Here is a 23,848-nt window from a genome sequence, read left to right on the forward strand (position 1 = left end):
TGGTTGAGAATGAGACATGCTTCAAGGTGAAGAAGTTTGATCCGATAATTATGGAGAGTATGTTGATTCAGGTTTTGAGAAGTATTGTGCTAACAGTGGCATCAAGATGGAAAAGACTTTGCGAGGGACACTTCAGGAGAATGGGGTCGCAAAGCGGATGATTAGAACACTGACATATAGGGCTAGGTGTATCGTGCACACTAGCGGACTTACTGAAAGCAATTCAGGCGAAAGTGTTAGCACGCCAGCTTACCCTCGATCAACCGAGGACCATCATTACCTTTGGATTTCAGAATCCGTGAGGAAGTGTGGAGTGGGAAGGATGTGAACCTTTCCCATTTGAGAGTGTTTGGGTGTGAGTCCTATGTGCACACTAGTGACCAAGCTAGGAGTAAGCTTGATGTCAAGTGTACCTTCATTGGATATGGCGATGATGATCTTGGTTATCGTTTTGGGATGACCAAAATCGGAAAATTATTCGAAGTAGAAATGCCTTGTTCATGAGATGGTTTTGTACAAGGACGAAAAAAGCACTGACTTGTGGAGCCGGGTTACGATAGTGACACCGAAATATGTTGAGTTGGAAGGCTCTTATATGAGTCGGGTGTGTTATGGAAGTTCCACAAACAGATGATGATAGTAGTGACTCGGGTGAAGAGACTACGCCACCAAGTCCATCTCCACCTCGTGCACTAAGGAGGTTATCCAGGCAAACTGTACCGAGCATGAAGTATCCTCTCTCCACCTATTTATTTACTGATGGTGGTGAACCTCATTGCTATGATGCGGCATTGGAGGTTGGTGATGCTAGCGAGTGGGAGCTTGTTATGCATGATGAGACGAAGTCCCTCGTCTTTAGTGTCACTTGGGAGTTGGCCAAAGTACCCAAGGACATGACTCTACAGAGCAAATGGGTGTATCGAGTCAAGGAGGAACATGATGGTTCCAAGAAATATTTGGCAATGATATTCTCCCCAAATACTTTTCAGTCAGTGTTTAGTATTGTTGTAGCGGAAGGTTTAAATCTTAAGCAGTTAAATGTGAAAACTGCTCACCTCCATTGTGACCATGTTGAGGAGATTTACACGCATTAACTGGCTGGGTTTCCTACGGAAGGATATAGAGAATATGGTGTGCAAGCCGAGAAAAAGCTTGCATGGTTCCCCGACAAACCCCCTAGGCGGTGGTACATGGTTTGCACGCACCCGATATATCCCATGCAGTGGGAGTTGCTTGGAGGTTTATGGCTAACCTTGGCAAACATCATTGGGAAGCGGTGAAATGGATATTGTATTATTCATGGAGTATCTCGGAGACATATCTATGTCATGGTAGGGGTGTTGTGAAGACGGGTTGAAGTGTTCAACTTCGGTGGGTTTCTTGCTTGAAGACCATGTTGGATGAGCCGAGTGTTTCATTAGTAAATTGGATTTGGATGGAGTTGTTACAATTGAGATGTGATGTGCTTGTAGAATCTCGACAGGTTCCAAGTGGGAGATTGTTGGGTTTGTGGAACCGTCGAGCTTTGCTCCAGTGATGGTAGCGAGGAACTAACAATTGTGAAACATAGATGGCTGGATTAAGCCAGTTTTTTACTCTTGGACGGCCCGTTAGCACTGTCCCACTTTTGTGTAGTTTTTTTCACTCCTGTTTCGAAGTCGGCCTGATGTGACCAACCTTGAGAAGTTTGGATGGCCCAGGTGAACTGACCGAAAGAAGTTTGGACGGCCCAAGAGAACCAACTGAGATCCATGCACATTTCTTCCTTCTGTTTTTGAGAAGTCGGCTGATGTGACCAACCTTGAGAAGTTTGGATGGCCCAGAACCGACCGAAAGAAGTTTGGATGGCCCAGGTGAACCGACCAAAATTCGTCTTGACGAAATATTATGAAATTTTGACAGTTTGTCGAAATTTCAATAACCAAACCCATTTTCTCACGAAATTTTCTCCCCACCTATATAAAGAAACTTATGGTTAGGGTTGAGATAACTTTTGAGAGATTCATTTCTTGGGTATTGTGGGAGCTCTATTGAGCTAGGGTTTGAGTGAGGCCTTTTGTTCTTGATTCTTGATATCTCTTGTAAAAACTCTCCATCTTTGCTATAAAGGAAACTCGGCTCTTGTGTGGATGTAGGTAACATTTACCGAACCACCTAAATCTTTGTGTCTCTTTGCATATTTACTTCCTTATTTATTGTTTACTTGTTATGGGTGATGATAAATTAGTGGCTTTGCTTGTTTGAGTTTGTTGTGATAACTACCAAAGTCTTGGGTGGGTGATTTCCTTGGTGTGATCTCCAAGTTGAAATCATTTGGGATAAAAAGTAGCTAGATTGAGGTGTGACTTTCTAGTGAAATCTCCCAACACATATATCAAATATAGATTATCCATGATTAACGAGCAAGAGTGAAAACACTCCATATGTTGATAAAAAGAGACCAGCTATCCTCTGCTGAATAATGCTGGAAATCTTCCTCTTTTGGACGACAAGGTAGGGTGGCAATTGGTCATGATTAACGAGCAAGAGAAACTGGGGAAAGAATTATTTCTTAAGCAATAATACATTATTCTTAAGAAGCAATTACATGCTCGGTTTGACTTAAGAAGTTTTTCATGGAATTCCCTTTGAGAAATTGTAACTCCCTATTCTACTGGAGAAGTGTCTTTGTAGTTCAGAGTTTCTTATTCTTATCTAAATTTCATGTAGACATTTGTTACCTTATTAATTCTAAATACTCAAGTGTCGGATTCTGAACTGACCAATACTCCAGTATACATTGTCGGAAGAAACTTACCTCTCAAAGTGATTATATATATGAGTCACTTAACATAACAGAGTCGCCTTTCTTAAACCATCCATTCCTATTTTCTTAAAACAACATTATCCCCACCCCTCCGTCTAATATACTAGAGTATGAACGTTTCAAAACAAAATAAAAAGATTCACCTTCCCTTCTTCTTCCCACCCTACGTTTCAATAGCCCCCAAAATCGAGTGGAAAGATCATTATACCTTTCTAAACCCCATAATATTACCAAAACCATAATCAAAACCATGAAACATTACACTGACTCTGAAAAGCGTTCCGCTCTTTCTGGCAATACCTCCTTAATATTAAAACCTCTTCTTAACTTCCTAAATACTGCGTTTATACTAATTAGTTTTAAAAAATGAAAAAAGTTGAAACCCAACAACCACAAATACACAAATAGAGTTTATAACCGAGTTTCAATATCTCATTATTTAAGAAAACAAAAACCCACTTACCATGAATAATTCGAGAGCAACCAACAACTTTTATATTTGATGGATAACTTGTGGATAGTACGAGCAATCACCGAACGGTGGTGTAAAATGAAGAGAATAGACGAATCAGGATTGACTGTAAAGAATAGTAATCTGGTACCAATCAATTGTAGAAATGAGAGAAATTTTGAGTATAGATGAGAGTTTATAGAAAGAAGATGAAAGCATAACAGAGACAGCGAGAGGGAAATTTTGAGGAGTGTGGAGAGATTGAGGACAGTCAGACAGCGAGAGGAAAATGACATTTTGGGCCACATACCCCCCTTCACGAACGTTCGCTCCGCTCACTTGATTATACCAGAAAGGCCAAATGTCATCCATTTCTGAGGGGATTGTACATTTTTCCTGATAACAAGTATGTAAGAATGCATGTAGTGCTCACTGATGAAACCAATGTGGTAACCATACATTTATATACAACTGAACATTGTACACATAGAATAATTTATATACAGAATGCACAAAGCCACAAACTTGGGTTGTGTAAAATTCTGAGACAGATAAAGGTTCAATTGCTAATATATTTTATAAAAAGTCCCATTGCCAGTAGACCTTCTCAACAATTCCTCCACCACTCTGGACTGCAAGGTGGAGGGTCTCAGAGACAGGAGGAACACCCCACAACAGCGGCACTGCAACAGTCATAGTCAGTTTTTCTTGCAAACCCCCTTTGCTAGCCTTCTCCGCAGCCACAACCTAAGGAGTGAAGATAAGAATAAGCTTATTATCCGAATAAACCTTTGATATTTTCAAACAAAGCAAGATGACTTCATGCGTGCCTTCAGTGAAATTATGACATAACTAACAGCATGACCATAAAACCCTGCATTTATAATACTACGTATCCTGATATTTAGCATTACCCACCTATAACTTCCACCTCTAACATGAATTGAATTAAGATTCCGTTGTTTGATAGATAGAAATGTTATTTATTTTTTGGTGAATTTGGACATACAGTTAAATCCAATTCAGTTTTACCAAGCACTACCTCAGTGTCACTAAACAATGTTACCGAAGGCACACAAGCATCCCATCAAATTACATCTCTCTGAGAATGCAAACGACTAAACACAGATAAAAAGAATAAACTTATTTGATGGATCAATACAACGGAAAAACACAAACATCCAACTTGCCCATGCTTACTGCCAAAGCATGGGATAGCAACAAGATCATTAGCTAGCCAATTCTGAACACAACTTTTCTTCCATCTAGTAATAATGAAATTACTTCTTTGGAGTAGAAGGGAACCTATGAATCACCTCTTACTATTTCCATTGGTCTGCCCCACCCCCCCCCCCCAAAACCAAAAGCTCCCCAAGGTCTCAAGTTACAATGGATACCTCGTCATACAAGCTCATCCCATCTACACATAAAATCCCCAAATTTTACACCCCTAAACAATGGACCAGCACATCCCAATAAAAAGACGCCCTTAAACTTCTTTTATAAACTTATTTCCCTCTTTTTCTTGAGTTCATAAACCCTCAAATTTCTTTCCTTCCATAGTGTCCACACCATGGCGTTTGGAGATGATCGGCAAGCCATTTAGGTTTGTTGGAGACTGGTCCCAAGATAAAGTTCTTCCCTAAGGCATCCTTGACCTTTAGTGGTGGTACCCAAGCACTGTTAAAAACAGAAAAGAATGTTCTCCAAGTTCTTAAGACAAGGGAAAGGAAGGAGAAGGTGATCCACATATCCTCTACCACTTTGAAAAATGAGCACATATTGTTGAAATTCAAGCCTCCACAGTTCCAATTGTCAATAGTTGGATCCTAACCCCACCTCTCCCACCCCCCCACCCAAACACACACAAACACACACGATATGTTTATAATCAAAATTTGTGGTCCTCTCATTCTCCTTGGTCAAAAACTTGATAAAATGATTTCACTGTAATACATCCTTATCATCCCACACCCGTCGGCGTTTATTAACCATGCCAAAGTTGCAAGTTTCCATGTAGTCCGAAATGAGTATCTTTTTTTGGAATTATGTATGTAATCCATGCACTTAATGAGTGTTCCCCCCCCCCCAAATATTTACGAAACTGAATTTGTACACCATAGAAAAATACTAAGCAGAAGTCTTATTCATCTTCATTGTCGAAAAGTGAAGTCCAAGCACCAAAATAATTCTTCAATCACCAGCCCATTGACAAGATCACGAGTAGGTTGAAAAATCGACTGCACTAAGAGTCATAAACTATATATAGTTCAGATCTGATTTGTAGAAAACACTTTATAACCAGACCTGTTTTCCATTTTTCACTGGATTTAAGGATCTCGAGCGAGATGAGAGAGTCAAAACATTTAAAAACTGTCTTCGTTCAATTCCGCATGACTAGAGTTTAAGTGTTCACATCATAACAATAAGAAGGTTGTGTCAACATGTGTGCCGAAGGCAAGTGCCAAGTCTACCCACGCACATACCTTGTCGAAACATGTTTACAATAGATATACTTGATTGAATGTTACAGCTACATGCAATCAGTACTCAGTAGTACAGTATGATGCAATATCCAGAAGTGTATCTCAACATTATTTTAGTACTATACGACCCATGAGTTTTGAGATTTTAAACTAAAGATGAGCACATGGATAATGACCTACCTATTTGACTCCAATGAAAATTACTGCAACATCTATGACCGATGCCTCTACATTTCCTTTAAAGAAACTATTATTAGAACTTCAAGCTGTAAATGCAACGCCTTTGCACTACAAGGAGCTTCAACTATGAAAGAGTATCCAAGAAACTCAACATTACATCCATACTATACAACGCTTATCTCAATTTGCACACCAGGATAAGGAGAGTAGCCACACTACTGCTATGTAACTTTGTAAGATCTATAACTAACGAGGCAACGACTCTACGTTGTCTTTTAAGAAACTTATGTTACAACTTCAAGCTATAAAGTCTAAAGCCTTAGCACTTTGAGAAACTTCAACTCAAAAGAATTCAAGCAACCTTTCTTATCTGCTCCCCCGGTGGTAAATATACAGGTCTAATTATATAATCTTAGCAATGATATTCAATAATCTAGAAATGTTCTAGTTTATACTAAATCAACCGAACTGTTGATGAGATTGTTAACACATGGTCATGCAATTGCTTACCTCACCACCATGTTCCAAGACAGTGTCTTCTACGACATCACTTAGCATCTCAATAGAACGACAAAACCCATATATGCAAAGCCTTCTGCCCATGTCAAGTCCCTAGATGGATAGTTATGTCAAGAGGCTAATATAAATCTTACAATGGATCCACAAACATAAAATGTGCTGAATACTTACATTTGTTGCTGCAATATCAAATAAAGCACCCAGACAAAGTCCCTGCTTGGGGTCCATGTAATCACTCTCCTGACGTTGGAATCTTTGAGAAGCCTTTGATTTACCTTGTTTCTTAAAGCCATAAGATACAAAAGTAATAATCATCAAATATATCAGTAAAGCTACATATGTAAATTGGTGTTGAACAACACATTAAGTTCCAAGTAATAAGATCATGACATTGTTGCTAAAATTGAACACAATGTGACAGGTAATCAAGTAACCCTGAAATTATTGATTTAATGAATGTTGAAAACTTGAACTTAGTTAAAGCCACTAAATTTATTAATCGCACATTTAGAAGGACAAAGCTGTTATGATAACTTAAGATCATTCGTGTGATATATTCACAACCAACCATAACCAACTATAGAAAACACAAATATATGTAAGTAATATTTAAGTTGAGAAGTAAAAGACGGCGTACATCTGAAGAGGAAATTCTCCGAGGAACCACAGAGCCACCTATTTGAACGAGCCCCTCAGTAGTAAAAAGTGTGACTCTGTCCTCAGGCACCCAACAAATAGCTGCGAATTCATGGACAGCCATCAATTCTCATAGATCAACAAATATCTTGAACCCATCAAGAAGGAAGTTGTAGATGAGCAACATAATCAGTAGGCCTCTTGGAAGCTATGACAGAAGTAGATCTCCTAAGACTTTTCGTTGTTAGGCATTACCAGTATGTCAGTGTCAGCGAAGGCAAAGACACATTTATAAGATTTGTCTACCAGGTTCAAGTGGTTTGGTTGCATACACACTTGTTACACACACCAGACATTAGACACCAACAGATTTCATGTCTTTGTTACATGCTTTTGTAAGCACCTAAAGTACATAATCCAAGGTGCAGTTTGCCAACCCCTATCTGGCACATGAGTGGTCTGGAGGTCCACAAAGCCCCGAGGCACGCCAGCCAAACTAAACACGGCGGCGCCAGGGCGAGGCCACCATGAATGAGGACTGGGACCTGCATGATTAAGAGTTGGTTTGAGATTGTGCCAGCTGTCTCCGAACCGACCCTCAATCACGTGACAAGTCACATGATATTCCTATGAGTTGCTACAAAAATCCTTGTTAGAAGTTCCTTTTTTTCAAATCAAATTCTCCCTTTCAAGACCCTGTTAAACGTAGCTTACTAGCAAGGCTTCACCTTCCGAAAGCCAGAGCACTAATCTTGGTCATCCCATATTTTATCCTAAGACCTTATCCACCCTATCTACAATTTAGAGGGACTTCCATCACCCAAGTATACAATAACAAGGCCACAAAATAGCTTAAAAATAACAGTAGCACGATAACTTTAACCTCGTTCCCTATTCCAGCAACTTCAACCTATTGCAGCTATGCTACATTCAATTAAGTAATTAATACAATAAGAATCTGTAAATAGCCAGACCTACATTTTCTGGTCTGTTTTTTCATTATTAATAATAATCATTAGCTTTCTTATTTAAAGTGCATAGCATACAAATGCAACAGGGCACCATACTCCATATGATTTATGTCAGTACCAATTCTAATCAATCTAAATGTAAGTCTTCAAAACCTAATATAGAACTGTAACTAGTCAGCAATTTTCTTTGCATGCTTCATAACCTTGAACATTTCATGATTGCATGCATAACACGTTTAAAAAGTTGCATAGTAAAATTTATAATAAATAAACAAATAAAAGTCAATTGAGATAAAATGTACCAGCATCTCCATCAACAATAGAAGAATCCCAAGGATAAAAACCAAAAGAAGAATCATCATCACCAAATGGGTACCCATCGTAATTAACTTCTTTAGCATCACATTTGACCAAACGAAACGACTTGTTAAAACAAGTTTTTGAAAGAGAAGGAATGAATGGATTCATTTTGTTATTATTAGATTGTTTGGAGGAGCTAGAAATGTTTAGGAATGGAGAAAAAGTGGAGGAACATAACGCAGATGTCTCTGCCATTGTTTGATGAGAGATATGAGGTGGTGTCTGAGAAAAGACGTTATTTTGAGGATGGAACTGAAACTTGGCAGGAAAGCTGGTCTACGAAACAAAACATGTGGATGTGGATGTCAATAGTTGTCTGGTTTACAACGTTTCCTCGATGGAAACTAAATGGCCGTTTGTTTTATAAAGGCCCAACCCACGAGCTGATGGACCAACTTGAATGCAAGTCCCAACTTTGAAATAAAAAAAAAAAATTGTTTTAGATATATTTATGTTCCTAAATTATTATTTTTTATTAAGCGTACCCAAGACAAAACAATTCATTTATTAAAATATATTAAGGACTCAATACTAAATCCTAAATACTTTAAATTTTCCACGTGTAACTAAAAAAGAATAATTTAAATCAATTCTTTAACAACATTTCTCACTAATAAACATGCAAACACCTACTTTTGATTTAAATCAATCATATCAAAGTAATGGGGATTAATACCAACTTAATAAAGATAAAGAAACAAAAAATCGAGATCAAATTTTGACGAATGGGGAAGGAAGAAGTTGTCGAAAAAAGTGTGTGTGTGTGCGTTTTTTTACCTCAAATTAATTTGGGAGATATTATTGGATTGAGGCAATTGTTGGGGTATGGCAAAAACTTTAGTTAGTTATTGGGTATGAGAGTGTTTTTATGGGTGTGTCCAAAATCATCCAAAAATTTCTCAACCTAGGTATTTTATATTACGTTTTGGTTGTTGTTAATGGATTAAACTGTATTGGTCCTGTTTATTTTACTATGTAAGAATCTAATCTTATAACATGCTTTTTTTTTTTTTTTGGGTAAAGTCAACATTTTATAAAGAGACTAGAATAATGTTGGTTGGATTTGAGTTTCTTTGTTTCATAAATATGCCTTGTCAACTTAATAATATGTCTTACTTGTATTTGTTTGTAGGCTTGTGGAGCAGTAATTAGGGAAATGCTTCCTTATCGTGTTGTTTATGATGGTGCATCTGCCATTGTTTCCAAAAGTTGTTATAACTTTGTTGATCAATGAATGCTTGCAGCCTGCGCACTTGCTACCTTTAGGATGAGAAAGTCTGAGACTTGAGAGCCTCTATAAAAGTCAACTGAGAATAAGAGAACATTTTACCCGTGGCCACCTCTATTGGAGAGGTGGCCTAGGAATAAAGGCCTCCGAATAGTCAAATGCCAGAGACTCTAACAGACTTTCTTGCTCCTTGAGTACTAAGTGTACACCGGACATTAGAGTAATTTTTATTATGACTCTATTGTAATTTTTGTAGGAAACTTATTCCAAAAATATACTTATTGTTAAGTAAACAAGAAAATCAAATTGATATAACAAATATATCATGAACAAACATTTTAGTTCAACTAATGAACTTAATTTACCAATGATTAAATCCGAGCCTAGTGAAGATTCACTATGTCCTTAAGACAGATTTTCTCCCTCACGGTGCTTGAAGGTTGATGAAAAACTGTCTTCCAAGATAAAACGGATTTCCGTCTATAGACAGCTAGCACTTCAATTCTATAGACTCAGCTGAACACAACATAATATTTGACTAAGAACAGAGGGAGAAGAGAAAGATCAGAACTCTGTGTGATCTGGTGTGTCTTTCTCTCCAAATTCATCCACTATTTATAGGTGAGTGGTGCCTCTACGAAACAATACAATGACTCTTGGGAAAAAATAAGCAACTCTTTGAAAAGTCACATGTTTCGAAAAGACACACATTTTCGGCATGATGCATTGTTTCAAACCAGTGCACATTTCGAAAGGTCGCACCTTTTCGGCATGATGCACTGTTTCGAACCAGTGCACCCTTTCGAAAAGGTTTTTCTCACTTAACGTAATGTTTCAAGATAAACCCATTTCATTTCAATGTGGGATAACTTGGGAGACAAATTACTCATTCATATCTCAATGCATTTGTGCAAAGCAAATTAATTTTTCTAACAATCCCTCACATGAATGAAAATTTGGCTTATTCTATCATAAACATCATATTTCTGTTCTTTTACAAATGAAAAGATACCGCATCAGGTCAAGTAGCATAGGAGGCCTTGAACTTTCCTTAGTGAAAGACAATCGGATTTAATTGGATGATCAGTAGGCTTCAATTAATGTCCTTGAACTGTCAGCCATTTGTATAAACCTAGACAATCATCTTCATGCAGTACCTTCTCGAATACTGTTGGTTTTTACGTTTGTATTCATTTTGGCCTTGAACACTTCTTGGTTTCAGATAGTGCTTTTGAGATATTTGCCTTTAAAATTCTCATAGAAACGGCCCCACTTCGCATTAACATAGGTGATTTCTATAAAGAGTATCCTACAATACTCCACTTGGATAACATAACTTTCCAAGATATAGTAAATCATTAAAAGCTTGACTTATCCTGGTTCTCGCGGCAGATATGCATTGTCTTATATAGGAATGGGTTAGAGTATATTATTACTCTCCAGTGCTAACTGAGTCACAGACATAATTCAGTTGGCCCATTGAACCTAGATTTTGGGATCTCCAGTCAACTAGGTTGGTTTTTCCATTATGAGGACTCTTAATTGATTATCTCAAAGGCTTTAAGCCCATTACCCTTGATAATCTTTCAACTTGCTCTCTTGCTAAACCTTTTGTAAGCGGGTCCGTAATGTTATCTTTTGACCTTACATAGTCAATTGAGATAACTCCATTTGAGAGCAATTGTCTAACGGTGTTATGTCTACGACGTATGTGTCGAGACTTCCCGTTATACATGCTACTCTATGCTCTACCAATAGTAGATTGGCCGTCACAGTGTATACACACTGCTGGCACAGGTTTAGCCCAGTTTGGAATATCCTATAAGAAATTTTGAAGCCACTATACTTTTTCTCCAGCCTTGTCCAATGCTATGAATTCTGATTCAATAGTGGACCTTGCTATGCACGTTTGCTTTGAGGATTTCCTTGAAATTTATGCATCTCTCCTAGAGTAAAACACCACATTTGATGTCTTTTGAGTAATGCTTCAACAAATTTCCAATTTTGAATTGATTAATTCAAGGAAATACATAATCCCCCACATTTTCCAATTTCTCATGACAAAGTCAATAAATTGGAAAACCATTTAGATATATGTTTTTCAAGTGAGGCGTCTTGTTAAAGAATGTCACATATCATTCATATAGTGTTGAAACACTTCTAAGACCTCAATTTTGCTTACAAGTATGTTTACAAAATAATATCTTAAGCAATTTTCTTTATTGGCACTCTTTGGCGCAATAGTAAAACACATACATCTTACAAATAATAAAATATACATTTAGAACCCTTTTAGCACCCGCCATTCCTAACATCTAGAATGAAGCAAGGATTCTCAGAATCTTGGATCATAATCCCCCCCAAGTGTGGCATTACCACCACCTTGTTTGCTTTCAAGAAGTCCATTCCAAGAATGACTTGAAAATGGTCTAAGCAAGCTTCTCATAAAGCTTTTACATTATGTGAGTTTCAATCCAATAACCTCGGATATATACTCAGAGATTAATGTATGAGTTGAACTAGTATCCACCATTTCTAGTAGACACCCGTAGTTGTTATGTTCCACCTCTACGAACATAAGGTTGTCATCGGGGACCAAAATGTTTATACCATTCAACGAATTAGTAGGTCTAGCAAATGAAATAGGAACATCATGAATAGGAGAACCCCTAGTGGTGTTGTCATTTTTATTTTGAAATAGAAATACACTTTGTTATTTCTCTGGTAAAATGAGTGGGCGTCAAAAATACCTTGTTGTTAAGTTTCCTTTGTTTTTGTTCAATTTGGGACCAAACCATGCATGTTCACTAAACACCGATAGATTTTCCAATGAATGACTTGAATTCTTCCAAAGTAATCAGCATCTCATCCTTGATCAAATATGATTCAAGTACTTAATCACCTTATAGCGTTGTTGTGAGCCTATGACTCTCTTTCAAATGGTTCAGTTAACTTGCAACAGTATAACCAATGGATAACCTGATATATATCTTATGTCGTATACTGGTTAATCCAACCATGAGATGGCGCCAAGATATATACTTTCATTTCACTTACTGATCTTAAACCTTGAATATGTTTCTCACCAAGTGTCCAGAAACTCTTTGGTTAAAACGTCACTTTCAAACTTTCAGTAACTAACACTAGAGAATATGTTCATCGTATCACTGTTTGGAAAGAGTACCACAACTAATGCCACTTGTCACTTGGCTGGGATATGATTAACGCAAAATTTAACCACTTTTACCAAACAATAACTCGACCAGCACATCTAATCTTTCTGTGAAGACCACAGGGAATAACCAACTGCACATAACAAGGTTATTACCAAACCGTTATTGGCTTAGTGTGGAGAAACCACAATATATTTTTTGGTGCCTCCAAACGAAATTTAACACTTTACTCCCACCTTTTTCTTTCAACTCCTTCTACTCACATTTGCACATGCTTAGAAGGAAGAAACAAACAGATACTAAGTCCTAATATATGAGAAAGGGTGCAGCACACTTTGGTTGTTTCAAAGTGATTATCTCCTGTTAGTTATTAACATTCTCCATGTGAGTCAAAGTGTCAAACACATATATATTAAACACGTCATCTATTGGCTTTATGTGTTCAAGCAATCCTAACTGCCACTTTTAAAAGTAATTGTTAATGGGTGCGTGGCCAGATACTATCCAACCTTTAAAAGGTTGCAACGGTTCATTATGAACCATTCGTATAACATCCAAGAAGAATTGTGTTGCAAATTAAAGTGGCCAATAATCACATACGTACCCTTAAGGGAATAAAACCCTTTGAAGGAAATACACTAGTAATCTAATAGGCAATGGTGTTTCATGTAGTGTATGTGTACTGTTCACATTAAATATATGAACAAGGTCCCAAAAACATACCTGATTTTCTGCGTGTTACTGAACTGCGTGTTACTGTAGACACTTTCATATTGCCTCACACCAATAAAGATTGTTAGTGCATTAACAATAAGTATGATAACCAAAATTCCATCCAAAAAAATAATTTGTCTTAAGTTTGTAGAAAACTTATTCCAAAAATATATTTATTGTTAAGTAAACAAGAAAATCAAATTGATATAACAAATATATCATGAACAAACCTTTTAGTTTAACTAATGAACTTAATTTACCAATGATTAAATCCGAGCCTAGTGAAAATTCACTATGTCCTTAAAGACAGATTTTCCCCCTCACGGTGCTTGAAGGTTGATGGGAAACTGTCTCCCAAGATAGAACAGATTTCTTTCTATAGAAAGCTAGCACTTCAATTCTATAGACTCAGCGAACACAATATAATATTTGACTAAGAATAGGGGGAGAAGAGAAAGATCAGAACTCTGTCTGATCTGGTGTGTCTTTTTCTCCAAATTCATCCACTATTTATAGGTGAGTAGTGCCTCTTCGAAACAGCACAGTGATTCTTGGGAAAAAGTAAGCAACTCTTTGAAAAGTCACATGTTTCGAAAAGACACATTTTCGGCATGATGCACTATTTCGAACCAGTGCACATTTTGAAATTAAGGTCGCACCTTTTCGGCATGATGCACTGTTTCGAACCAGTGCACATTTCGAAAGGTCGCACCTTTTCGGCATAATGCACTGTTTCGAACCAGTGCACCCTTTCGAAAAGGTTTTTCTCACTTAATGTACTGTTTCAAGAGAAACCCATTTCATCTCAATGTGGGATAACTTGGGAGACAAATTACTCATTCATATCTCAATGCATTTGTGCAAAGCAAATTAATTTTTCTAACAATTTTATACGACTCTATTGTAATTTTTAAGATAAAATACCTCAATCGATAGATTTTTAACCCCAATAACAAAAGATCTATGCGAATGGAAGCAGCCAACATATTGAACCCATGAAGCTCGACATCATTAAAACAATCAAAACTTAATTAAAACAAATAAATACATTAGAAACAATCTAATATAACAAGGGAGGGAGGTTTTATGACCAACGACTGGGATTCAGTTTCAAGGGGTATAAATCGACGGTCCTGAAGAGTGCCACGATGACAAAGTGAGGTGGATTAGAAATTAATTAGAGTAGTAATTATGAAATTAAACAAAAAAAAAACCCTTCGTCTCCTCCAAACTTACTTCGCCCTCTCAATTCTCCACTTTACGTCTCCCCCTCAAAAAATAAAAATAAAATCAACATCGTTCTCTCTCTCTCCAAATTAAATTCTCTCATTAGAACAAATTCCATCTACTCAACCAAGGCAAAGGAAGAATTTTACTGTCCAAATATTGCAGTCATGTGCGAATTGCCAATTTTGAGAGCACAATCGGGGGCATTTATGTGTCTTTGGAAGTTCTCCACTTCTTAAAAGGAATTGTGTCTTTGAAAGATCACCGTCTCAAGGTAATGGTGATTGGTGTAATCAGAGGAAAATCCATAAGTTGTAATAAATTAAGTTTACACCCGGCTTCTTGAGATAACTCCGACAAAAGTAGTGACAAGCCGAGATCTTCTCAAAAGTTGGAGGTGCGAGTGTCGCGATATTCTCAATCAATTAGGTGCTCACCCCACCTAGCACACAATTCCTACATCAAGACCTCCATACCCAATCATGCTTTGCGTTATGCATTAATATAAAACAAATATAACAAAGAAAGCACCATTCAACCACGAGGCGGTCGGATCACCTTTGGGACGAGATGCATACAACTTTCTTATAAAAGCCAACACTCTGCGGTTCAATGTTTCAGGGATCAAACAAATCAATGTCAGGTTTGTTAGAAGTGAAAAGTGGAAGAGATAGGCTTCAATGTACCATCAAAAACCTGGACCCACAACTGAAGATTGGTCCTTAGTGCCAACACCTATGTCAGAATCTGGCTTGCTTGGTTTCATCTCATTGCCGACCGTGGGTAGCTTGGCCTTGGGAGACAGCCTCTTCACCTCCTCTACTGTGTATATGAAAATCTTTCTTACCATGCCGCAGAATTCATTGGAATCGAAAAAAGAACAGAGGAAAATAAACAACAGAAACTGAATAAACATGAAAAAAGATTATTCTTTTCGGAGAAGAGGAGAGCAGGGGCGAGATGAAGACAGACACAAGCCGTAGAGTAGACAAATGTTTTTTCTCCCCACCTACGGTATAGTGCCCCAATATTTCAGTCCAAATATTTCTCTCATTATCACAATTATGTGTAATCACGCCAATCAGGGCATTTCCCATTTTTGAGAGCCTGCACAGAGTAGCTAACTTTTCCATGTTTAGCGTACATGGTGATCAAGGCATTTCCAATTGGCGCATCTGTGTAGTATCCGGATTTAACAGCAATGACATGAAACTGTTTGCACTCTACTATTTCTGATTGAACTGTCATTGCTTTGATCATGATGGCTATGGTGTACTCATCCGGTGAAATTCCATTCTCACCCATTTGCATAAAGAGCTGATCCCTCTTTTATGCATCGGTTCTCTATATATGCAGATATCATGGTGTTCCAAGCAACAATGTTCCTCTCGGACATCCCATCAAAAACAAGGTATGCATCGTTGAGATTCCCGATTACTTGCATATCGTCTAAAAGAGCAGTCATGACATAAACATTCATACTACATCCGGTTTATATATTTGAGCAGGAAGTGCCTTGTTGTTATGTCCACATGATCCAAGAACACTCCCATAAACATATTTGTCCCAAAAAACCTTTTTGCTGCATTTCAACGAAAAGTATCAGCACTTGATCCCTATATCCATTTTGAGCATTTGCAGTGATAATGGAATTCCATGAAATCACATCTAGCTCTTCCATGTTCTCATAAACAATCTCAGAGTCTTCAAGAGTGCCTGATTTTGGTGTACATATTAATAAGAGCATTTCCCACTTGAACATACTAAAAGAATCCCGTTTTCATCAAATGGCCATGAATTTGTTCACCGTATTTAAAATTCCCCAAGCCAATAGAATCGAGGGTTACAATAGTGCCACCAAAGCGTGTGAGTTGGATTAGAAAATAAATGGGATATTAATCATGGAATATTAATCGTGAAAACCTTTATTAGAAGAAACCCTTTCGTTCGCTCTCCCATCCCATCTGTTCTCATCGAAATGAAGCGAAGAAGAAACCAATATGTTCTTCTTTTGCCTCCTCCTTCTTCTTCCTTGATTACAGCATGACTGCGATTAGAAATGAAAAACCATTGAACAAAAAACTGTTCTCTTTTCTTCTCTCTCTCACGCCTCCAAGATAACCCAATTCTAATCTAAAAAGGGACAAGGTGTCATCTTCTTCACCAAATTGAACGCCAGTATCTTTAGTTTTTTTACCATGTTCTTTAGTCACAATTGGTATTATTTTCTCCGTTCTTCTTCTTCTCCCACCCCTCTATCAATAATCCATTTCAGTTTTGACATATTGAGAGAAAGAATCAATGGTACGGTGTGGAGAATTATTGGTCTTTCGTGTTCATTTTTTCTCCCTCTTTTGTTTGTTTATTTTGCATTCTTCGTTGAAGACTGTCGCTTTTTTCTATTTTTGCTGACTGCTAAAAATGTGTTGTCGGTTTCATAATTTGGGATTTATTTTTCTGTTTTTCGTTGTAGTTGAGCAACGGAAGTAGTAGATTGGCAAACACGAATCACGGAAGGAAGGTTTGTACACCTCCATATTCTATCACCTGAACTTCATTTAACTGAATCAATTTTTTTTTTTTAAGTTATTTCTTTGATACTTTTTAAGCTATGAGTTATAATTAGTTGATGCAGTTTTTTTTTTGGTCATTGTTGAATCAAGGTTAATATCAATTTGATTTGTTTATATCATCTATATATTGAACAATACGGCATAATAAGTAAACCATCTAATACAATCATCTTATATAGTCTATATACTATTTAATAGAAAGACAATACTATGTCGAAGTGTTCAAAGAAGCTCTAAGAAAGTTGTCGTTTGATTGAGGGAAAAAACACAACAACCTATCCTTTATTCACACAATTAGCGATTCACTACTTTTTTTTTTCTTCCACCCTATTTTGGTTGTTAGATTTCTTAAAATGTGTGGGTCTCTCCTTATACTCTTTCACCATTTATTAGTAGTGCCGCCAGAAATTTGTGCTGGTAAGCAATCTTCACTATTCAACATCTTCTTCTTCTTCTTCTTTTATCTCAGATTGATTAAAATACCCTACTTTTGTTGCTTACACTGATAATAATCGAAAAAATCGTTGTCATGGTGTTCTAAATTACAGAGATTGCTATGAGACTTTTACCCTTCAGCATCCTCAATGGATTTATTTCTCTGCCTTTAACATATTTCTTTGCCTCTATGGATTATGTACTATGAACCAAATGAGGAAAATTTATTGATTTTCCCTTTTTTGTTCCCTATAATCTCAACTCTTCTAACCTATTACTCTCGCTGGACTTTTAATCTACAAACTCTTTTTACATCCATCGCCAGTTCTCAATATTTCTATTGGCTTATAATTGAGGTATAGCTTATCCTTTTAAAACTTGGGTATTTAAATTTGAAGAAATTTTAGGATTACTTCTTGAATGTCTACAGGTTTAATTTAACAGGGATGTGAAAATTTTAATTGGTTTATTGAAACTCCATCTTTGTAACACAGAAATGGGTCATTCTTATTGATCGACAAAGAAGTAGAGAACAAATTGCAGAATGGGCATTTTTTTTGGGTATTTCGTGTAACGTAAGTAACCAATTTTAAATCGTTGCAAATATTAATACCGCTTTTTAATTGATGCCACGTACTTAACCAATTGCTTATTAGTTATTACAATGTACAATAGTAGCCAGTTGCTTAGAATTGTGATAGTATTTATCTAATTTTTCCTTTTCCAGCACAAATACTGATTGCATTAAAAGAAAACTGCATTTTGTTCTTGTACTCGATCATATATTTCAAATGTGATGATCCATCGTCATTTGGCTTGCTTGAGCGTTGCACTTCTTTGTTAGAGCTCCCTTCAAAGTGTTGGTCTCCACATCCAGAGGTGTATATATTAGAAAGTTAAGGTATATGCATGTAGTGAAAAGTAAGCACTATTGTGCGTATCTTGGAGTGGTATTTGGTCATAATTTAACTGTGGATATTGGGATAATTTGTTTGATATATCTAATATGTTTTTCAAATGCTCATATTGCAGGTATTACCAAGCAATCAAATGAATTTTGTGTAGTAGTCTATGTGGATTTTCTGCATGCTCAAATTGTCAACTGCTTTTTCTAAATTTGATTTGGTTTTTATGCATGTCATTCCTTTTCGTACATTGCATTCATTTAGAAATAGTTTTCATTTAGAAATGAAGTCTTTTGTACTAACCTTTATTTAAACTCTATACGACCTTCTATTCTATTGAATTAAAAAATTGTTGCTTATTGAAATGGATTCTATGTAGTAACTCCTACCTTTATTAATCGGTTGCCTTCTACTATTAATCACCCAATTAAATTGTGCTTTTCCGAGCTCTTTTTAATCTAATCTTTCAGGTACATCATGTTCTAAGCTCTTTGATATGCTATTACGATTTCTTATTCCAATCCTTTGACTGTCTTGAAAAGGTATCAAAGAATGTATAATAAATCCTTTCCCCTGCATTGTACAAGGTCTTCCTAACGAGAATGCAAAATTTCTTATATCTCATTGAATTGTTTCAATGGACAAAGAATACCCACATTTTTCCTTTCTACCAAAAGAGAAGCGGGGTGGGGTAACAGACTAAATGGGTTCCCTTGAATTGTTCTGAAATAATGCATTTCAATTTGGTATAGTTGTTTTGTTTTTTATGGGATTATTGTCATTGTAGATCCCCCCCCCCCTTTTCCTTTTTTTTTTCTTTAAAGTTAAAAATTGAAGATGTTAGGATTAAGGTCATATGATAACACATGTTGTCCCCCCATGGTTTTTATATCTTACACTAGCATATATACAGAAAACTTGATGCAAGAAATTTAGGGAACCGTCTACATTGTCACTTTTCCTCTTTATAAATTTATGGATGGATATTAGTGCTAATCAATTTGGCGTAAGAGATGGATTTAAAGAAAAATGCTTAGGATGTATATTTTTATCCTAAAAAGACTAGGTCTTTTGAATTTGTTTACTAATCTCAGTTAATAAGTGTTGTGGTACGAGAAGCCACAAATTTAAGATATTTTACTATTTAGTGGTATGCTTCTTATTTAGCAAGCCTTTGCAATGTTCTTTTTTTGTATTCATGTACTTATTGATTGTATATTTATATGCTATCTTCTATTGCATCTGGAAGAAAAACTAAAATTTAGTGATTGTTTGTTGTTTTGTAAAAAGTTGGCCTGAATAATGTGTAAATACTATTTATCTCATTTTCCTTACGGCGGCAATATTACCGCTCATCACATTTTGTGTAATCACATATTACAAGGGTCCTACATTCCTACTTGATGGCATATGGAAAATCAAGGGCTAGGTGAAGTCCATTGTTGTTTGTACTTTTGCATCATCATGTGGATTCTCGCCTTGCAGGTGGGAAATCAAGGGTTTGGTGAAGTCCCAATTTGCTGGTCCCCATATGAGAGCTAAGGTATAACAAGATCCCTCACTTGGCCTCTGTATATGTTAATTAGTTTGTAAATTAAAAAATTGAAGAATCAAAAAATTAATAAAAAATAGATAAAAAATAATAATGAGTGACTTGACATTAATCATGGGTGATTTGCCCTAGCTTAATGCATTGACAAGATATCTCTCACTATATTTTTGTTATAGGTCATAAGAATACTTTTGAAGGTTTTGTTAGCTTTTTTACAATAATTCATATGCCTTCTGTTGACATACGTTGTTACTACGAAATAGGTGTTCTAAGATTTTCGTGCAACAAAACAGCATGATAATGATATAATGAAGGATAAAACATTAGATCAAGTTAAGAACTCCGTTACGTCTAGGTACATTCCTTAAAGGATCTGAGTTTCTTCATTCACCACTTTTTGTTTTCGATTCAACTAATTATTTTCATTTATATGTAGAAATATATATATATATATATGGATTTACGTACTCTTTTAAGTTGTCTTTATAATATGTTATAGGTGTGGATTAAAAATAGTAAACTTCGCTGTTGAATTTCAGTTCATTCAACTATATTCGTTGTTATGCAATTGTTAATACTAATAGTATCTTTGTAAGTCAAATAAGTGCTTGAGTACCCATAAGGAATCAATCCATCTCATATGGATTCCCCATTTGGAGAAATGATTAACTCTATGGCAGAGCTATGGCCGCCAGGGATGGGCTTAAAATGAGCATTTGTGTGTACCAGAGTCAGATTATTCTTTTGTTCTTTAATTCCCTAATCGAGCGTGTGAGTAAAATTAGCATTGAACGTGCTAGGAGGTTGTATATTGCTAAATGTTGTTATGTTAGTTCATGCTAGAAATAAGCCAATTGTATTTCATGTGTATGTATGGAAACAGTTTTTTTGTTCATCTTAAGTAAATAATATATCCCTTAACCACCATTTTGTGTGTGTGTTTTAATCAATGTTTTCTATTTTATATTTCATGACAAATGTCAACTGCATGCATAGATAGAGCACATTTTCTCGAAGGAGGGTTTACATGTTACTATCGCCTTTGATTAGTTTGTTCTTAGTTTATGTTACGTGGCTATGTATTCTATTTTATTGACGATATTGTAATGTGGGTGGGTAAATCAGTACGGCAAGGGATTCTCTTCAATGAATCAGTGTGCATAAGATCAGACTCTGCACCACTTTTGAAATAACACCTTTCGCATTTGTTTTTTTTTTGTTTTTGTTTTTTTTATTTATTTAATAGGTAGATATCAATGTGATTGAAACTTCTCTCTTAAGAGAAGACTAATAAAAATTGATTAAAATCCATACTACTATTTTCACGTCAATACAATTCTAGAACAATCCGTGCCGAAGGCACGGGCACTCACTAGTCTATATAATAAGACATAGCGGTTTTTGGAGAGAGGTGTTAGTGTGCGGTGTGGATCACGTGAGAGGGCGGGGGACACGTGTACAGCAGAGATCTTTTTGAGTTTGAAGTGGGCTTTTGGGACTGGATTAAATTTTAGGAGAAAAAACACACAATAGTATTAATTGAACAACCCAATCAATAATTGATACATGGGCATCGATCAGTTTTGTGCATAAATAACACTCATTAATACGTTATTAGAACACAATTAACCGTCTAACTTTCTTTTGCCCGTGAAAATCTTGTTGTCATTTTTAAGGCTCTTTGTATGGAAAGGTTGTTACTATGTGGGGGCTTAATGAATGAATTACCGGTTTGTAAACCCAAATGCATTCTAAACCCTCGAAATTAATATGGTTGATGTGACGTATAATGCCGATTAATGCCCAACCCAAAAAATATGGTCCAAAGCTGAGTAACGCTTCGTATCCAAAGGTTTTATAGATTTTAACAGTATGTAACCTTTTTTCAAATGTACTTTAAGCAAGGCCAAAATTTCGATATCGGTTAATATATCGGTGTACCCAAAAACCGAGATATATTGGATATATCGGTTTTTTTGGTGACCAGTCCAAACTATTTAAAATATCATAAATATCAGATATATCAGACATAATATCGGAAATATATTGGAAATATTTGATTTATATTTAAAAATGGTAAAAAAGTCAACTGATATATATCGATTATATCGGAAATATCGATTATATCGGCGATATAAAGTTTCATATCGGAAATTCCAATATATTTCGGAAAAAAAGGGGTTCAATATTCGGTGGATATATATCAGAAATATCGATATCGGTGTACTAATTTACCAAGATATATCGGCAAGATATCGGATATCTCGACGATATTTTGGGCCATGCTTTCAAGAGGAATTTGTGCCAACATGATAATTTTATTGGGGGTGTCACTTCTTAAAAACTGTAGGATATATGACAATAATTCTTTGATTGTTGGGGTTTTCAAAATTGTAATATTTTTGTAAGCCCCTTAGATAGTGAAATAAAGACTGGTAGTGTCGTTACTTCTCAAGGGAGAAATTGACGACATTTGTCTACCACGGGGTGTTTTTTTTTTAATATAAGTGTAGGGTTGAGTCTCAACCCGGTGCTAACAATACTTACCGTGGGTTTCTATTACAGTGATACTCAAGACTCAAGAGTTGTCGTGATGAGATCCTTCTTAGCTGAGTTGATTAACTAAGCAGGATAGATCTCATAGGACTTAGAGACCTTGCTCAAAACAAACTATTTTCTATGGGGAGTACGAAAACATTAGCCTTGGAGCAGCTAATGTAGATCGAGTTCAGTGGCCAGGGTTTAGGCTGCTGAGTATTTTGGAAGCAGCTCAGTTTAGATTACAAGTTTTTCTTGGTGACGATTGGGAGGGATGATTGCCACGTACAGGCATACCGTATCTGATTGGGTAAGTGATTGACTCTTTACAAAATTTTCAATTTCATGAAAGGTTTTTGCCTAAATATTTGGTCACATGTATATTTTTTCAGTGAACATATTACGTGTATGAGGATACTTCAGTTCAATTACGGAAACAAAGCTCATCTGGGATTTCCATCCTCTTCCTTTTATAAATTTTTATTCTCTTTGTATGTTCATTGAATAATGTTATGTTTCTCGTTGCAATTTATTGTGTACATTTCATGATTCATATATATAGCAAGCAAATGATAAGCAGACCATGTATCATCGATACAAGACCCTGTACTTAATTGTTTCCCTAAAGTTTGAGGTCAATGACAATTCGATCTAGAAGTTAAAAAGCCCTAGAGTATGTTTAGAGTACTTTTCATCATGTATCGACTTTTAGTGAGAATAATTCTTGAAGATGGGTGGGTGCTTTAAAGATCGATGAAGTTTATGGCCAAAGTACTGTATAAATTATATAAATGTAAAGATTTGGTTCATTAAATGAGATTCCGAACCAAAGAGATTAATGTCATCTATATAAATTGCAAGTAATCACATTATGTAATGTTTATTAATATTTGTAATGCCTATATATTAATGTCCCCATGTAATGACATACAATGCTTATGCAAACCACATTTTGCCTTTGTATTTCAAGTTTATCCAATTGAGCCCGTTATATGAACTCCACTATCAAAAACGGATTTTTTTTTTTTATGAATATAGCCTTCTCATAATAGAGAAGCCCCCTACAAAAAATCAGCCCAAACGAAAATGTTTAA

General features: G+C 36.1%; 1 protein-coding gene and 2 long non-coding RNA genes across 3 annotated transcripts; 2 read left to right on the forward strand and 1 right to left on the reverse strand.

The window, feature by feature from the left end:
• Positions 1–3,695: 3,695 nt before the first annotated feature.
• LOC147487478 (D-tagatose-1,6-bisphosphate aldolase subunit) lies at positions 3,696–8,728 on the reverse strand. Its single transcript, XM_086573114.1, has 5 exons — positions 8,352–8,728; positions 7,080–7,180; positions 6,614–6,724; positions 6,434–6,535; positions 3,696–4,004 (listed from the first exon to the last, which is right to left on the reverse strand). Exons 1-5 carry the CDS (start codon positions 8,602–8,604, stop codon positions 3,834–3,836), a joined length of 738 nt encoding a protein of 245 aa, XP_086429240.1. The 5' UTR covers positions 8,605–8,728; the 3' UTR covers positions 3,696–3,833.
• Positions 8,729–16,473: 7,745 nt separating this feature from the next.
• Positions 16,474–20,535, forward strand: LOC147487479 (uncharacterized). Its single transcript, XR_015202429.1, has 3 exons — positions 16,474–17,272; positions 18,254–18,334; positions 20,150–20,535. It is a non-coding gene; the product is annotated as an uncharacterized LOC147487479 (long non-coding RNA).
• A 2,036-nt stretch (positions 20,536–22,571) lies between these two features.
• LOC147487480 (uncharacterized) lies at positions 22,572–23,354 on the forward strand. Its single transcript, XR_015202294.1, has 2 exons — positions 22,572–23,064; positions 23,147–23,354. It is a non-coding gene; the product is annotated as an uncharacterized LOC147487480 (long non-coding RNA).
• The last annotated feature ends 494 nt before the right edge of the window (positions 23,355–23,848 follow it).

Source organism: Coptis chinensis, chromosome 7 (assembly GCF_015680905.1).
Source record: "Coptis chinensis isolate HL-2020 chromosome 7, ASM1568090v1, whole genome shotgun sequence".
Classification (NCBI taxonomy): Eukaryota; Viridiplantae; Streptophyta; class Magnoliopsida; order Ranunculales; family Ranunculaceae; genus Coptis; species Coptis chinensis.

Bases quoted from the DNA above. Each gene is read 5' to 3' on its own strand.
- LOC147487478 (XM_086573114.1), bottom strand. From the start codon at position 8,604: ATGGCAGAGACATCTGCGTTATGTTCCTCCACTTTTTCTCCATTCCTA. The intron at 6,536-6,613 runs GTAAGTATTCAG...CTATCCATCTAG, and splicing joins TTGATATTGCAGCAACAAAT to GGACTTGACATGGGCAGAAG. The intron at 4,005-6,433 runs GTAAGCAATTGC...TTCACTCCTTAG, and splicing joins TCTTGGAACATGGTGGTGAG to GTTGTGGCTGCGGAGAAGGC.